Here is a 17,948-nt window from a genome sequence, read left to right on the forward strand (position 1 = left end):
TGGCTTTTCACTGAGTGGAACAAACATAACCCTGTTCTTATCACCCAAAGAGAAATTTTTGTGAAGTCATTCATGTGGCTGGGTCTTCCCTGCCTGGGGATACACACTGTTTCATATCCCATAAGCTGCAGAGGCTGGAGAGGGATTTCAGTAAGGAGGAGGCTGTGAGCAGGAGAGGCGAGGAGGGAAGGAGCTGAGAGGGGAGGAAAGGAATTGAAGCAGCCGCTACTGATCAGTTGCAAGTGATTCTTCGCCCTCCACTCTCAAGCTCTTCTGTGATCTTGCTAGTGTCCCCAGTAGAAGGCATCTGAGGGTCCTCTTCTTGTCCAGGCAAAAGAAGCTTCTGGTTATGGAACCAAAGGCGAGTTAGCAATACCACGGATTCTGCAAAGTTACAGAACTCACATTTCTCTTTTTTTTTTTTTTTAAAGAGAGTGGGAGAGAGAGAGAGAGAGAGAGAGAGAATTTTTTAATATTTATTTTTTAGTTTTCGGTGGACACAACATCTTTGTTTGTATGTGGTGCTGAGGATCGAACCCGGGCGCACGCATGCCAGGCAAGCGCGCTACCACTTGAGCCACATCCCCAGCCCCTCTCACCCGCATTTCATTCTGAAATGTCTGGTGGGAGTCTATCTGTGTTTTTAGATTTACATTTGAGGAAATCTGCTGGATTGAGACGGATTTTATAGTGACTTACAAAAGTATGTAATATAATAATTATATTAAATATTAGACTAAAGAAACCTGCCTTTCTTCCATTTATCCCTCACCTGGGACAGACATTTTAAGCAAGACATGGGAGAGAAACAAGTCTCTTAGGAAATTTAAACTCTTCCAGTCACCAGCCGCATTTGATGATCAAGCAAAACGGGTGAGAAAGCAAATAACTGGAGGGGCTGCAAGACCAGCGAGCACTCCACATCCAGACAAAAGCCCCTGGAGGAACCTTAGAGATTCTCCCCTCTCCCCACCTCACACACAGTTTCTCCTGTTATTAACATCTTACACTAGCGTGGAACATTTGTTATAACTGAAGAACACTGTTGACACATTGTTATTAGAGCACCTCTACAGTTCAAATTAGGGCTCTACTCACGTTCTGTACGTTTCTTGGTGTTTGACTAATGCATAACACCATGGATCCAAAATAGTGTTGCTGCTCTAGAAAATTTTGTGTGCTGAAGTTGTATTTTGTGTGCCCTCTCTGCAATCAGTTCTCATTGTGCAGCTAAGTCAGACAGTGGACCAAACGTACGTCACAAATGACAGCATGAAGGGATGTCAGGCACATACATCCAGCTCCAGCCCCTAACGTCTTGCAGAGTCATGTTCATGGTGAAAAGCATTTGCGGAGCTCTTGGCTGTATCACTGGCATTGGCTGACTTCATGTACTCCTGGGTGATATCTGTCACCTGCATCTGCTGCTGATAAATCCTGCAAGCCTTTCAAGGCTTCTTTCTCCATTAGTATTCCCCCCCCCCAGTCATCCTCTATCAGATCTCTCTTGCAAAGTTCTTTAGAATTCTTAATCTCAGCCGGGTACAGTGGTGCACATCTGTCATCCTAGCAGCTCGGGAGGCTGAGGCAGGAGGATCGCAAGTTCAAAGCCAGTCTCAGCAACTTAGGGAGGCTCTGTCTCAAAAAAAAAAAAAAAATTCTTATACTCACTCCAGCTGTTTTAAACACTAAACTCCTAAATAAACAAGCACTCAGCTATGCATATTTAATTACACTTTCTGGAACATTTGGCATTTTTTTTTTAAAGAGAGAGTGAGAGAGAGGGACAGAGAGAGAGAGAGAGAGAGAGAGAGAGAGAGAGAGAATTTTAACATTTATTTTTTCTTAGTTCTCGGCGGACACAACATCTTTGTTGGTATGTGGTGCTGCTGAGGATCGAACCTGGGCCGCACGCATGCCAGGCGAGCGCGCTACCGCTTGAGCCACATCCCCAGCCCCACATTTGGCATTTTTATAAAAATCTTTATGCTCTTAACTATATAGGTAGCAAAAATTTAATGTTATGCATTTGGAAAATTAAAGCTTATTTTCAAGTTAAGTACTTAGCACTCAGATGCCTGCCCTTCTCATCAAATGTCAGTGTCAATGTAAATTCACACATGAGGTCCCTAGAAATCACTGGAAGCTTGGGGATTCAATGGCAGGAAAGGCGGGAGTGAAAATCATTCACTGTGGAGGAGGATCGTGGAGGAGCACCTTAACATTTTATGTGGTTTTGAACCCGTTTTGGGGCCCAATATCCCCCTTCACTTGAGTTCTTGGCTCCCTTGCCCAGGATGTCTTAGAAGCAGACCTTCCTCTCTTGGGCCCTTATTTTGGAAAGACTGCTATGACGAAAACAAGCGGAAAAATTTGTCTTGGGGAGGAGAAGCTGGAACATACCAATAGGAAAGAAAGAAGGGAAGTGAGTGAGATTGACTCCATAGGACACATTGGTTCTTGAGTAAGAGATGGTAAGTTCTTGAAGTAGCAGAGAACGGTGGTAACCCCAGCCACCAGGGCCACTCCTGCAGGGCCATTACTGTGCATGTATTCAGGTATGTGTATACATAAATTTGAATATGTGGACACGTGTGTAGTCATGCATGTATCTTATAAAGTCCTGTGGCCTTGAGAATCACCCTCAAATCTCTGGGGCAGAGCTTGGAAGGGAGGAAATGAGGCTTTTAGAAGAGCTGACCCTCTTAATGAGATATGGAGTGGAATGGAATCCTTAAGGTGAATTCTAGATAGGGAAGAGGAGTGGGAAGGAAAGAGAGGGGCAGGGGATTAGCAAGGATGGTGGAATGTGATGGACATCATTATCCAAAGTACATGTATGAAGACTCGAATTGGGTATCAACATACTTTATATATAAGCAGAGATGTGAAAAATTGTGGTATATATGTGTAATAAGAATTGTAATGCAAAAAAACACACAAAGTACATGTATAAAGGCATGAATTGGCATGAACATACTCTATATACAAAGATATGAAAATTGTGCTCTATATATGTAATAAGAATTGTAACGCATTCTGCTGTCGTGTGTATCATCTGATTCAAAAAAAAAAAAAAAAAAAAGAGGGAGAGACATACATACTGACCTGGAAAGATAGTCAAATAGACTTTGGCATGGATGGAATGTGCTTATGCTAAATAGTATGCCCTCAATGTTGACTTTTTAAAAGAACATCTATCTATTACATGAAAAAAAAAATATATATATATATATATATAATTTTACCTTTGGTAACATCTTACCTCCACAGGGTAGAGCCTATATAGGAGATATTCACCTTCTATTTCATATTTTCTTCATTGATTAATTTTTTAAACCAACAGACTGAAAATAATATGTTTTTTTTCCCTTTTCTAATTTTTCCTTTCTTATTTTCCTTTAAATCCTGACAACACAGAATGTGTATATCAGGATCCAGGATTCTCTTGGGAAAGTCACCCCAAACACCTTCCAGCATATCTCACAGGGCTGTTTTGAGCACCAACGGACACAGATGTTGTGAGCATCTATTGTAGGTGTGAAGTGCTGGACAAATGCAAAATCCATTCTGTTCAGTAAACTGCAGGCTCCCTGAAGATCACGGCTGAACTTTTCACTCTTATGCTTCCCTAAAGATTTTCTACAAGGTATTACCATGTAATAGGTTTTGGCTAAATAGTGATGTGTTATTGAACAGGTAGTACATTAAAGCAAGAGAATCTGCTTGGATATAAATAAGTGTATTTTTGTTTGGTTTTCATTTGTTACCTCGCTGGAAAAGGGATCCAGGGCCTCACTGGCTCTATCACTAAGCTGCACCCACACCCCCAAAAGCATGTTTTAACTGACAGGATGACAAGACACATAAGAATGGCATTTTCTGGAAGGTCGCAGCACCTCCCCAGAGAACTTCAGAAAACAAGGAACAACCGTTTGTTCTGGACTTAGATAACCATCTGTCTGCATGCAGGACTGGGCTAGGTCACTCCTTTGACAGTGAGGCACCCTCATGGAGACAGATTATGAGAAGGAGAGGCTCAGGGCACAGAAGTCTGACAAGGTCTCCCATTGGTGACAAGGTCTTTAGACAGAGTCTCAAGAGAAGACTTTGAGCCACACTAGACCACCTCCCCTCCTATCTCCCAGGTCTTCTTTCATCTTGATTCCTCAATATTTTTCACCATAGCTAATGATGGTCAAGCCAATGTTACTTTTTGTAAATTGTTGTCAAGTCTTTTTATTGAGAAAATATGATCTGGTAGAGATGATATTCCTCAATACCTTCTCAGAGTGGATTCTGAGCAAAAGAAGACAGGAGATGAAGGAAATGGGTGAACTTGAAGGATTAGAGATCCTTACCATCCCCAATTCATCTTTAGAGCTGGGTCCTCTGAGTGGACGTGCAGGGCCTGGACCAGAGGCCTCCACACAGGGGGACTCTCCTGAGGTCAGAGCAAGTTCTCCCAAGGCAGACGGATAAGCACGTTTGCACACCTGCCCTGGGACCAGCTTTTCTGTTGCATCTGGCAGTCACTGGGAACTGAGGGTGGGGACATCCCAAAGTGCAAATCAGCAGCCTCCTCCATGAGCTTCCTGTTCACATCTGCCATCTGTTTCACTCTGGGCTCCTAAGGTCGCAGTAGTTCCCAGATCCTGAACCGTGGCCAAGGGAAGCCTCTAGATTCAGAGACAAGGAACCCACACACGGGTGTCTTTCTCCTCATACTCTGGAGCTTCAGAAACCATACCACAGGCTCCAGTTAAAGGCTGTTTGTGGGCACAGAGCACTGACTGACCGGGCATGCACTACTCAGATTCCACAGAAAGGCCCATCTTAATCTACACGTAGGCAGGAAACTCTGAAAGGGAATGGGACAGTGAGCAGCCCAGCGACGGGGCCTTGGTTTCTGTGTACTAATTCCAGTGTGTGGTTGAGACTCAGAGCCTGTTCACTGATAAGTACTTAAATATCAGACACTCCCAGGTGGCTCTGCAAGGAAAGGCACAAATAGCTGTCCTTCACCCCTGTAGATTTAAGATCAGCCCTGGGATGTTTGGGGTTTTAAAGCTCCAAGGGTGATTCTAATGGGAAACCAGGTCTGGAGCCCTTTGGTAGGGAGTTTCAGCCAGGGAGGTGGAAGTTCTGCCTCTCTGCATGCAACTGGGTAACTCTCATCTTTGCTCTCAACTGTTCTGTGTCACAAATGCAAAGAATTATTCGGACAGTCTTGCATTTCCCTTTACTCTCTCCAAGTGGGGACTGTCTCATCACCCCCTCCCTCCCCAGACCCATTAGAAATAAACCTACTCCCAGGAAATAAACCCTCCACTCCCCAGGCCACACTCTGCCTTCACAACCAGCTGCTGTGAATTCATGGCTTTTCCTTGGAGGAAAGTCTTTGGAAGTGTAGTGATGGCACAATTCTCTTTCCTAATAGCAGGAGTTCAACTGGTCAGGGACATGTCCCCCATCCACAGTCACCCCAGGAACTCCTTTCTGGACACCTGCACACCCTCCCCTCTGTGCCTTGGGTGCTGGTCAACACCCTGCCCCTTGTACAAAGCTCACTCTCTCCTTCCCCAAAGCACCTTGAGTCCAGCATTCACCCCCAAAATCTCTCCCTCGTGAATGCCCGTGGCATTTCTTACATGTCCTAGTAATTTAGCTCTTACATAGAACATGGCCATGAGCAAAGTTTTTCTCAGCTTAACCATATTGTCAACCTCAGAAGATAAATTTGGTCTACTTTTTATTCCTGTAACTCCCTCTCTCCCGTCTCTCAGAGAAGTTTCTCAGTAGCTGCTGATTGCTTCACAGGTACTTCCCATCCCTCTACCATTTGCACCAGGAAGAGGAAATGCAGGGTTATCAATTGGCAAATATTTCTGAATGATGTGCATTTCAATTCTGAAAGCTAGCTGTTTCTTCATTTAGCTAAACTATGATGCTGTATTTATAAACCATTCTGTGACTTCTATGAAGGAAGTCTGTTTTAGACATAAGCACTTAAATATTATCTATCTTCCATTTAAACCCTAGAGACAAGCACGTATATGCTAGAGATATACCCTGGGTAAAAATGTTGATTTACTAGAGAAAAGCACTCTGTCTCATTGCTACTTGTACTTACCAAGTGTCATAGCTCTGGCTGTAACATACTGGGTGGGCTTGCACATCTTGCAAAGAGCTAAGCAGAGCTAAGTCAGACGTGGATTCAGATCCATCCTCTTCCATGAATTAGTTGTGTATTTGTGCAAGTTACTTAAGCCATGTGCTCCAGTTTCCTCATCTCTATAAAGAGAATAACAGTACCTCCTTAAAGGGTTATTCTAAAGATTAAGTTAATTACTACAAGCATTAAAATAGGAAGTGGAAGGAAAAGTTCTAGAGCACTTGCTGCCCCTGTGATTCTTACTAGAGAAGCAGCACAGGGAATCAAAAGATTCTGTCCTTCCTCTACCAGTTATTTGCTCAACCGACATCTTCATCTATTCACAAATAACATTAAAATAGTAACAATACCTGAAGTACCTCTCTCATAGTCTGCAGTAAAGTTAAAATGAGCTAGCTGATTTGAAAATACTTTGTAAACTATAAAAACCTGTACCCCTGTGGGGTTACAAAGGCCATTTCTGCTTGCCCGAGTCTGTCTGATGGTGCATGCTTTGTATGATAGTTACTTAATTTTATCTGCCTCCTCCATTAGATTGAGACAGGATCATATCTCATTCTTTTTTAATTAACAACAATGTCTAGCTTTATGCTTTATTCTTATCTGTAGTATATGCTCATTAAAATGAGAAACTGAAAGAATGGCAGTCTTCCTGGGGCATGTTTTTCTGGAAACTGGAAGGGAATGGAACAGTGAGCAGCCCAGTGACGGGGCTTGGTTTCTGTGTACTAATTCCAGTGTGTGGTTGGTTGCCTCTCGTTGGACTGTATGTGCTAAGACCACCACCCCACGGCCACAACCCTGTGTCAGATGCCTAGTTCCACAGGACATTCCTGGGAGCATCCTCTGCAAGAAGGCACCAGTCATAGAGCTAGACACCCCGTGTGAACACTCTGCTGAGGGTGCTTCCAGCACTCTGCCCGCCTCTGCTCAGCCAGCAGCCCTGCTAATCCCCATGAGCCTCTGATTTCATCTCCTGCCTATTGGGGAGACCAAGATTACCAGTTCAGTTGCCCTAAATCTCCCAATTAGGGAAACTGAGAAATTGGACCTTGGTATTTTCGGTGACCTCAAAGCCTTGTTTTCCTTTGCCCACTTTGAAATCTTTCCAAATGGCAACTTTGGGTTTTGTGTCCCCGATCCCAGCTCGAATATCTTTCCTGAGGTGGGAGTCTCAGCGGATGTCACTTGCCTGATGGCGTCACATATCTCTATATCGATCAAGACACCCACCTGATGCTGCACACACAGAAAGCACCGGGTACATACATGGCAATTGGAGTTAAAAGGACTGAGGAAACCAAAATGAGTAGACTGGGTGAGAGATGACCAGCCGAGGAGGCGGGATACTACAAGACTGGAGCTGGATTTTTTGGGACCGCTGGCTGCCTTCACATTTCCTGGTGGAAGTGGAACAGGTCATCAGATGACCCAGTGTCATAGATAACTTTTGCCCACACATCACTCACTTTTGGGAGCACTGGTCTGAAATTGAGGGGGGTGTGTACGTGTGTGTGTGTGTGTGTGTGTGTGTGTGTGTGTGTGTGTGTGTAAAACTGACGTGCCTTCCGTGAGCCTCAGAAGTCTCTGCACTTTCTTTGAATGGTTGATTACAACACAGAGGATGTGGACAGTGGAGTTTTTCCTGTTTGATGTCACGCTGCTACCCTTTAAAAGTCTGAGGGGGGAAAGGAGGGAATCCAGCCTAGGATCCTCACTCTGCTATTTGCCAGAACGGAGAAGACAGGGCTAGGCCTGGGGAGTCAAGGAGGGAGTGTCAGGTTTCAAACTCAGCACTAGCCATTCAGAAAACAGCGATGTTGGGGACCCGCCTCAGGCTCCTGGTCTGGGCTCTGTGCGGTGTCTGCAGCATGCGCATCATCAGAGCCTATCCCAACACCTCTCCACTGTTGGCCTCCAACTGGGGCGGCCTGACTCACCTGTACACTGCCACGGCCAGGAACAGCTACCACCTGCAGATCCACAGGGACGGCCAAGTGGATGGCACACCCCATCAGACCATCTACAGTGAGTAGGGGCTTCAGGCTGGGAAGTTGGGAAATGGGGGAACTCTCCTTTGTCTACCTGCGGGGGAAAGCCTTGGGGTAGACCAGAGGGCTAACCCAGCCTGGTAACCTCTTTGCCTTGAACCCCTTAATGGTATCTGTAGGATTTTTGTAAAACCTTAGGAGCGGGGGCAAGGTGGTATTGTGGCACATGCCTGGTGGCTCCAGAGGCTGAGACAGGAGGATCTTGAGTTCAAAGCCAGCCCCAGCAATTTAGCCAGGCCCTAAGCAACTCAGCAAGACCCTGTCTCCAAATAAAATATAAAAAAGGGTTGGGGATGTGGCTCAGAGGTTAAGTAAGCAAGCACCCCAGGGCTTAATCCTCGGTACCAAAGAAAGAAAGAAAGAAAGGTATGCCACCTCCCTAATTAGTATTTACTAATTTCTTTCAACACGAATAATTTAATAATTTGTCTTGACTAAAATACTCTTCCCATAATAGAAACCACTTGCACTTTGCCTTGTCCCAAGATTAAAAAAAAAAAAATGTACAGAAAGACAGGCAAGGTATCTAAAAGGAAAAGAAGCCAGATAGATGATCAATAGACACTAAGTTTTAGCTCATGAACTTTGAGCAGGGCTAACTAGGGATGTTATGAAGATTCCTGTATCATTCCAAGGATTGAAATAGATGAACTCAGAGGTTCTTTGCAACTCTGAGCTTCTAGCATTCGGATTTTGTAAAATTATTAAGAAGAAATGTATTAAAGTCAGATTGCCCAGATACATTGTCTTGGTGAGTCTGACCAGGTATACAATCTATTTGTCCACTCATCTGTCCATCCATGCACCCATCCATCCAACAGGTTTATGAGGTGCTTCAGTGGTGCCCCATATAGGTTCTCAGTTCTGGTCAGTGGAGCTGAAAGGTGTCTAATCAGTAACAAATTGGGCTATCTGCAAACTCATTGACAACATGAGACAACCAGAATGTTTTTAAAGATTGGGTTTGATGAAAGTTGGATCACAGTCCACAATAGTCTGTCAAGTAGCTGTGATTCAAATGACCGTCCTTTGCTGTGTGCCTAGGTAAGAGACAAAGGAGTGAGAAGGGAGATGGGTATGAAGAAGGATGTTCTATTTTTGGAGAACATGTTAAAATTACTCTAAGAATTCAGAAAAATACAAGATGATCCAATGTAGTTCAAGCAGAAGAAATAAAAGAGCAATCAAATCTCTATTTCAACAATGGAGGTGTCTCATGCCTATGACCTTGAAAGGGCATGGGATTTGGGATTCAGATGTCCTCTAGGTTATTTTCTACCTGTGTGGCCCTGGACCAGTTACATTGGAGAATGCACTCAACACTAAGTGCTTTAAAATGACTAAGAAGCAAAATGGACTTCAGATTTCCGTGTGCACAAGCGCGCACACACACACACACACACACACACACACACAAATTGTGTTTAGGTTTGTTTTGTCTGACATACAAGCCATCCAAGTATTATTTTTGGGGGGGAGGGGAAGATGAACACACTAGCTTGGGGTGGGTGACTCAGAGTCAGGGCTACAGGAGAGGCACCTACTTTCCCTAATTGATATGTAAGCTTTGGTGATGTTCCATCAGTGATTAGGTGTATTTAAAAAAAAAAGATTAAGTTACCAAGAAAGGAAAGAAGAAACACTAATGCATGTAGATAAGTCTGGTAAAAGACTTTGGATGACATCATTGATAAACATAAAACAGTGCTCTCCACACTGATGGAAAAGAATGTTATTTTCCCTTCCCAAATAATTACACATTTCCAGTGAAATCTGATTCCTTTTACTATTGTGTTTTAGCAGATCACTAATTAAGGGTTGAGTGTTCAACCCCTCTTGGGGTCACTGATTTTAATAAAATGAAATCATCTATGAGATTCTACCAGAGCCCCTGGGGTTCAGTGAGCTGAAGTCAGGTGGCTTCCCCAGTACCCACACACTTGTTCCACTGTGAACAAGTCCACCCTCCTATTCTCCATTAACTTAACTCTGTAGAAACAACAGGAAATAGACACTTGTTACTATTAATTAATATCCCATTCTTTTTTTTTTCTCCCTGAGGTGTGAGGATCTCACGTATACTAAGCAAGAGTTCAACCACTGAGCTGTATCCCCTGCCGACGTTTAGTTAATACCAATTCCTCGATCCTAATTTTTTTGCTTCCTCCATTCTCCAATTCTTGTGTACTTGAAGCTGAACTACTCAGGGTCTTTAAGCCTTCTTCATAGTTTCTCTTTTGAGGAGCTCAAAACCCTTTACATTTACCATCTTATTTATCACATACTGGCTATGAACGTAGAAATAAGCAGATAATGTTCTACTTTTTAGCAGAAATTGAAATGAAACAGTAATAGTAACAATTACTTTCTAAATTGCATTTAGAAATCTCTTTAAATGGGTGAAAACTCATCTCATTACATCCTCAGCAGGACTAGAGGTGGTTTAAACACCTCCATTTCAGACATGAAAAACAAAAGTTAAAGAATGTAACTGGTTCAGGGCCACACAGGTAGTAAATAACCAAATCCCATGCCCTTCCAAGGTCATAGGCATGAGACACCTCCATTGTTGAAATAATGTTCCTTAAGCCTGCCAGGTGCCAACGGGGAGAGCAGGTGACTTCCACGGCCAGAGTGCTTTTTTGCTTTTTTCTGCTGAAATTTCCCTTGGATGTGTACAGACTGAGAAAACATGCCTCCTAAAAACACAAAGGGGAGAAAATCCATCTAAATTACATTTTCTAAATTTTCGCACTGGCTTACATTGGTTTGATTCAAGAGCCTGTGTACCCTACCCCACTCCACCCCAACCCACAGTAGCTGCAGGTTGTTTTCTACTGAGACTGGCCCTGGACCAAGAGCATATGTCCAGCGCTGGCCCCAAGCATCTGACCAGCATGACAATCGCATGTGGGTTTGGCACAAACAGCAGGTCAGCTGCACCATGATGCCCAACACTGTCAAGGGCCTTGGCAACCATTAACCCATTCAATCCTTGTGATAACCTACAATGTGGGCAGGACGGCTGTACTTTTGTTCATTTCACAGCTGAGGAAACCCAGGCTAAAGCAAAGTTACCGGAGCCCACAAGTTCTTAAGTGGTAGAATTGATACCAGAGTCCAAGTCTCTGGGCTCAGTGCCTCTTCCCTGCACCCCAGGGGCACTGAAACTTGGTGTCTTTGGGGCCTATAGCATGTATTTTGCATTTGATTTTTGTCTTCTCATGCTTGTGATGAATCCTGCTTTATCAGTTAAGTTGGGATGCTTCTACTACTACTAAAATAATAATATTAACAGCAATACAGCAGCTATTTTGAGAACTGAAAATATGTAAAACACTTTTGCAACCACTCCAAAATCATTACTAAGTGTAATTTTTTCTCGATAGGACTGAAAAGCCATAGGATGGAAACTACCTCTTATATATTCCTTATGTTTTTCCTCAGAGTTTAACCACAAAATTGACCATACAATTGAGACACACAGACAGTCACCAATTTGGAGGAATTTAAATATCTTCTGTACCTCCCACACCTCACCACACTTTCCAGAAGCTTCCCTGGAGGCTAACCTTCAGTCAAATAAATTAACTGCTCTTCTTGGCTCTCTTCTGTTCCCTTCCTTCTGGGTTTGCTTCCACCCTCCATCTCTGTGTCCCATGTCATTCCAACTTCAGGCCACATCAGGCTCAGTCTAATCATTGCCCAGCCACTCCCCACAGAGGTCTTTGTATGGAGCCCTCACAGGGTAGGAGAGGAGCCCAGGACTTCAAGTCACCCCAAGGCTCCCCCAGAGGCTCCACTACTTGCTAGGCACAGATGATGGGCACTTACAACCTCTCCAGGGGGTGTTTGCAGAAAACAGATTCTAATTCCTGGCTGGGCAACCCCCCTTAACCACCACCATGGGGTGGGGGGGCTGTCAAATGAAGTCAAATGAGATGCACACAGAAATCCCCTGGTAGGCAAAAGGAAAGGTTTGGGGTTTTTGTTTGTTTGTTTGTTTTTTGACAGGAAATGTGAGACTCTCTAAACAAGCTAGATCCCTGAAAGACATCTTAGCATAGAAATAAAAAATAACAAAAGCAGAAAGCTTGGGAGGACATGTCCACTAGCACAGACATTAAGAGGTATTCGCCAGGCAAGGGGAGACATAAAGTTCAGGTGGAGAGAGAGAAATGTGTGTGGGGCACAGGAAAAAGAAAGTGGTGAGGGGCTGGGGCTGGGGCTCAGCGGTAGTGCACTTGCCGGGCGTATGAGAGGCACTGGGTTCGATTCTCAGCAGCACATATAAATACATGAACAAAATAAAGGTCCATCAACAGCTAAAAAATATATATATATATATTAAAAAATAAAAAGAAGAAAGTGGTGAGCGCCATTGTTCCCCATATAGGTAAGAGGATGAAGTGGGAGGTGAATGATCAGGGAAAGGGGCCACAGGAAATGAGGGGCAACAAGCAGGAAGGGAGTTATGTGAAGTCTTTCCCACAAGAAGGTTTCCTGAGGTGGAAACCTGAGTCTGTGACCTGAATGATTTCCTCCACAGGTGCCCTGCTGATCAGGTCAGAGGATGCTGGCTTGGTGGTGATCTCAGGTGTGATGAGTAGGAGATTCCTCTGTATGGATTTCAGAGGCAACATTTTTGGATCAGTGAGTTTCTTTTTATGTTGGTCACCATTGGCAATTATTTCTTTGGCAGAGCATAGACTTTCTAGTTTAAAGGCTCTACTTGCGGTGTCCCTGGGTGATCTGTTTTCACTTAGTACTTTATCCAGACTAAGTATCAAATGTGCAGCTGTATGGGGTGGGGGTTACAGCCTGGTTCCGCGGCCCAGGCTTCCTCCAGTCTGTTCTGCCGACTGTTTCCTACTTTTGCATCTAGTGTGGCCCCCTGAATGTATTTGTAGGTTCTTAAGTTGTGTAAATTCATGCTGCAACATAGTTTAGAAAACACTGAAAGGGGACTGGGGATGTGGCTCAAGCGCTAGCCTGGCATGCGTGTGGCCCAGGTTCGATCCTTAGCACCACATACAAATAAAGATGTTGTGTCCACCGAGAAGTAAAAAATAAATATTAAAAAAAAAGAAAGAAAGAAAACATTGAAAGGCCAGTGGTGTCTTCTGGAATCTGTTATCAACTGTGACCTTGGGCAAGTCCTCTCACTTCTCCAGTCCTTCCCTTGGAAAAAATGAAGTGGAATGGACCACATGATCTGGGATGCTCCCTCCCATTGAAGATCTCTTAATTAACTACCTGTGCCCTAGTGGGGATCTCTGGTCCTTAAGACTGGTAAGCACACAAGTAAAGCTTGCTGTGTAGTCCAGAGGATTTTGAGATGGTCAAAGAGAAGGATTGTTTACCCTAGGATTCTGTTACCAACCAACATACCCACTAGGAATTTCTTGAGAGTGAGGACTTTATTTTGTTCACTGCTGTGTCCCAGGACCAACATCTATCTGGTCAGAGTGGATAAACACCGGCTGAGCCCATACAGGCATATAGATCATCCTCATCTGTACAAATACTTTGTGGAGTCTGAGGATTAAGTGGAATAGTATATAAAGGCCCTCATAGGAACTCAATAAAACCTAGTACTAGTAGTAGAATGAGGATTTAAACCCAATTCATATGTTAGCAAGTTCATGTCCCTGATCCCCCAAGGACATTCTCTCTCCATTGCCAGTATCTTCATTCATGTTTGACCCAACACTACATCCCATCTCCTCCTTTCTCCAGGCAAGGAGACAAACACAAGCCAACTTTCAGCCAGAACAGCTCTAAAAGGTAGAAACTTTGAGGGGGAGGGGGATTGTTAGCCCTCCCTCCAGAAACTAGGCACAAGGAGTGTCCCCGTTCCTCTCTGGGCCCAGCCCTAGCAAGCCAAGTGCCAGGCCTGCCCAGGTCTCAGGCACTGAGTTGTAAAGACCCAGAGCACAGGTCTTCTAGTCTAAAGACTGGAACCATATTCAGTGCTTGCACAGCTTGGAGTGTCTTAGTGGAAATCCGTTGTTTCCAAGAAAAGAGCCAAGGGAAAGCTGAACAGGTAAAACGCTCCCAAGCTTCGGGCAGGGTACACAGCGCCTGAGCATGTGGGGGGCAGGGTACACGGGCGCTGAGCCCTTGGGGGGCAGGGTACAGGGTGCCTGAGCCCTTGGGGGGCAGGGTACACGGGCGCCTGAGCCCAGCCAGCCGTCACCCACTGCCCTCTCGCCCCTCCAGCATCACTTCAACCCGGACAGCTGCAGGTTCAGGCACCAGACGCTGGAGAACGGCTATGACATCTACCACTCCCCCCAGCACCACTTCCTGGTCAGCTTGGGCCGGGCCAAGAAGGCCTTCCTGCCAGGCATGAACCCGCCGCCCTACTCCCAGTTCCTGTCCCGGAGGAACCTCGTCCCGCTGATCCACTTCAACACCCCGACGCCGCGCCGGCGGCACACCCGGAGCGCAGAGGACGACTCAGAGAGGGACCCGCTGAACGTGCTCAAGCCCCGGCCCCGCATGACCCCGGCGCCGGCCTCCTGCTCCCAGGAGCTCCCGAGTGCCGAGGACAACAGCGTGGTGGCCAGCGACCCCCTGGGCGTGCTCCGCGGCAGCAGGGTCAACACGCACGCAGGGGGCGTGGGCGTGGAAAGGTGCCACCCGTTCCCCAAGTTCATCTAGGGAAACCCGAAAGATCCTCCTTAACCCACCTTTCTGCCCACTTAGCTTTCTCTAAAGGACCCAGCCCCCTTCACACTCCAAGGTCAAGGTGGAGGGGATGCATGCAATCCCTGCTTCCCTCCATTCCCTTTCCCTCGGGTCCCCTGAGAATCAGCCTTTGCCACCTGAGTACTGGGGTTTCATTTCCCCCACCCTACACCCCCGCTTCTTGGTATAAGAAACCCCAACAGGTAAATGTCCCATTTAAGGGAAGAAAGGGGATTCCAACCACCCCCACTTCCCTTCCCTATGCCTCTTCTCTACATCAGTCTAGCATTTAGAAGAAGCAGTGGTAGCAGGTTGGGTTTTCATACTTGCATGGTGTGGGGAAGGGGCCATCTAGCAGCTTCTCCAGCGCTCTGTGTTACCTATCTGGATCCTACTGGCATTTGAGTTTGCACACCTTGACATTAAGAGCTGAACCAGGCGAGTTGATGAGAACACTAATTTCAAGTTTTGGTTCTGCCTGGAGTATCTCTGGGGAAAGGCTATCAAAGGAGACTGAGGCGGGCTGGTCAAAAGCACATGGAGAATGCTCCTGGAACTGAAGCAGAAATCTCCACTCCTTTGCAGAGTGGCTGCGCTCTGCCTCCCTCTCTCCTTTTACACAACTAGAGCCAGAGGACCAAGAGTGATTCTGCATTAGTTCCCAAGTGCCTGATAATTTAGCCTCACTCCTTGGCCCCATTTTTGACTTTAATGAATTAGGCCGAAAGAATAAGTTTAGTTTTTGGTTCCTGGAAATCTACCCCCACCTGCCAGGATTTTGCAAAAGGGAAACACAGTCACTCTCTCCTAAGAGGCATTTAATTATGTCTCTACTTGCAGGTTGAGTAGTAATACCTTTGACATGAATTTCAAAAACGTGTCTGGGGAACACTGCAACTGCTCTGGGTTGGACTTTCCATGGACTAAAAAAAAAAAAAATGCAATTTTTTTGTAAGTGAAGTGGAATCAAGGACTCGGGGCAAGAAGTCTAATAACCAGGTTATAGAAGAGGCAGAGGTGGCTACAGGATTAGTTACAGCACTCCTGGGCTGATGGCAGGCTCTCCATCCACTTGGAAGTTCCTGGGGCATTATGTTAAGAGACCTTTTAGTCCCAGGAGCCCCAGTGCTGTGCTGAGGAAAAATCAGCCAGACTTTGAGAAAGCTGAGGTGTGCCGGATGGCAACTAACGCTCAGCCCTCATCTTAGTCTTTCCCAGTGACTTAGACTCTACCTGCACGGTCCCTTTTTTTCTATCTCTATTTAAAAATGACCACCTAAAGTGCAGAATATTAACAAACTAGATTCCAACTTCTTCCCACTTTTATTTTTCCTGCCACCTTCATGTACCCAGACGTAGAGATTGATCCATTCTTTTTCCTGATCAGAGAAACACTGGACGACGACTTTGACCTGATGATTTTGAAGGACTAGTTCCTATACTCAGACTGCATAGAGCAGCATATACAGTGGGGCGTGGTGAATAATTTCTTTCATGGTTTTCATTTCATTTCCTGGGGACATTGTCTTGTACAGTAGCTATAGATGCTCTCCCCTTCCTGATAATTAGATGGGAAATCCCAAAAGGACTTTGGTAGAAAACTGATTGTAATCTCAGAAACCCAGGACCGCCAATGGGGGGTCTTCTTTTTGGCAGAGCCAAGGTCGCCCCTGCAGTTCCTTGTGTCCCTTAGCATATGGCCATATTTATTTATTTATTTGGAAGATTTTGCCTATCACTCTGTATTTATAGATATTTATAAAAATGCAATCCCACCTTTTCCTTCCTTCCATTTAAAAGAAAAATAAAATTTCTCTCAGCTTCTGTTACTTTTCTCTGCATTACTACATAAAAGCATGTTGGGATGTGAGAATTAAAGGATTTACGGGAGGGGAGCATTCAGAAAATCTGGAGTAAGGACAATCGAAAAGGTTATCAGAATTTTTAAATATTCAAAGTTTTTTTTCCATTCAAAGCACACTTAATTTTGATTCACCTTAATCATTGAAAACAATAAAATTTTATCAATACTGGATTTCAGAGCACTCTAGCCCTAAAGTAGCCCCTTAAAGGAGAGAGAATTTCTAATTTGAAAATGTACACTGACACAACCACATCAATACCTCAGTAAACCAGGTGTTTTGCTGTGTCATTCAGCTTTCCACCACTATGACAAATCCTGAGATAAAAGATTTAATGTGAGTCATAGTTTGGGAGGTTCCAGTCCATGATCCAGAGGACACCTTGCTTTTAGCTCTTTGGTTGGGGGATAGCAAATCAGAGCATGATGCAAAGGCACTCACCTCATGGCCAGGAAGCAAGAGAGGAAGAGGCATCCCTTCAAAGCCCCCCTCCCAATGACCTATGACCTCCCACTATGCCCCACTTCTGAAATGTTCCACCACCTCCCCAAGAGTACCACAGGCTGGGGACTGAGCCTTCAACACATGGGGCTTTGGGGACATGCAAGATCCAAACTATACCAAATGCACTTAACACAGTGTTACAGTCCTGTGAGGTGTGATAGCAGCCAGCAAGGTAGTCTACCTTCGCTTTCTGTAGTTAGTGTTCTCAACATTCCTTCTTTAACCTCCATCCAGCTCTAAAAACCAGGAAGCAAAGATGCTTATTACACATCTGAATCTCTCCATTCAAGTTCACATGGGCTCAAGCCTAGTTGTTACCTAACTTTAGCCTGCTTCTCGCTTTTAATAAGGACTGTGGAAGAACTCAGCATAGGGGCCACCATTTTGATTGGCATTCAAATGACTTCTGACAAAGTCTACACAGGGAATTTTGTTCTGATTATGTCTGGGTGCCAGAGTCTTCCATATTACAGAGTAGGGCAAGGGAGAGTCACTAGATAGATATAGGAGCATAGGGAACAAGCTTTATTTCTTTAATCACACAAAACAGACTTATCAAAGGCAGGTTATTACTGTTTCAAAAGCACTTCCCCCCCCCCAGACGTTTTATAAAAATGAATGATTTGGCCTCAGCTTGTAGGTTTTTACCCCTCCATGGTATTT

At 44.9% G+C, this 17,948-nt stretch overlaps 2 protein-coding genes across 3 annotated transcripts in view; one reads left to right on the forward strand and one right to left on the reverse strand.

Annotated features, from left to right (window-relative positions):
* Positions 1-462: 462 nt before the first annotated feature.
* Positions 463-17,948, reverse strand: part of Tigar (TP53 induced glycolysis regulatory phosphatase) — a 50,952-nt gene continuing 33,466 nt past the window's right edge. Inside the window, exons 7-8 of one of the 2 annotated variants that reach the window (XR_013423180.1) lie at positions 6,134-6,294; positions 463-1,635 (exon numbers count right to left, since the gene is read on the reverse strand). The gene's annotated coding sequence lies outside the window, so the exon portion shown is untranslated. Of the gene's footprint in view, positions 1,640-6,133; positions 6,295-17,948 lie in introns of both variants that reach the window. The other variant, XR_013423181.1, reaches the window with a different exon arrangement.
* On the forward strand, positions 7,866-16,723 carry Fgf23 (fibroblast growth factor 23). The gene is made up of 3 exons (XM_005334010.3): positions 7,866-8,203; positions 12,776-12,879; positions 14,449-16,723. Exons 1-3 carry the CDS (start codon positions 7,993-7,995, stop codon positions 14,890-14,892), a joined length of 759 nt encoding a protein of 252 aa, XP_005334067.2. The 5' UTR covers positions 7,866-7,992; the 3' UTR covers positions 14,893-16,723.

Source organism: Ictidomys tridecemlineatus, chromosome 6, assembly GCF_052094955.1.
Source record: "Ictidomys tridecemlineatus isolate mIctTri1 chromosome 6, mIctTri1.hap1, whole genome shotgun sequence".
Taxonomy (NCBI): Eukaryota; Metazoa; Chordata; class Mammalia; order Rodentia; family Sciuridae; genus Ictidomys; species Ictidomys tridecemlineatus.

What these genes read in the sequence shown, in the direction of transcription:
- Fgf23 (XM_005334010.3), top strand. Translation starts at nt 7,993, where the DNA reads ATGTTGGGGACCCGCCTCAGGCTCCTGGTCTGGGCTCTGTGCGGTGTC. An exon ending in ACCCCATCAGACCATCTACA is followed by an intron (nt 8,204 to 12,775) that starts GTGAGTAGGGGC and finishes TTTCCTCCACAG; the next exon opens with GTGCCCTGCTGATCAGGTCA. An exon ending in GAGGCAACATTTTTGGATCA is followed by an intron (nt 12,880 to 14,448) that starts GTGAGTTTCTTT and finishes TCGCCCCTCCAG; the next exon opens with CATCACTTCAACCCGGACAG.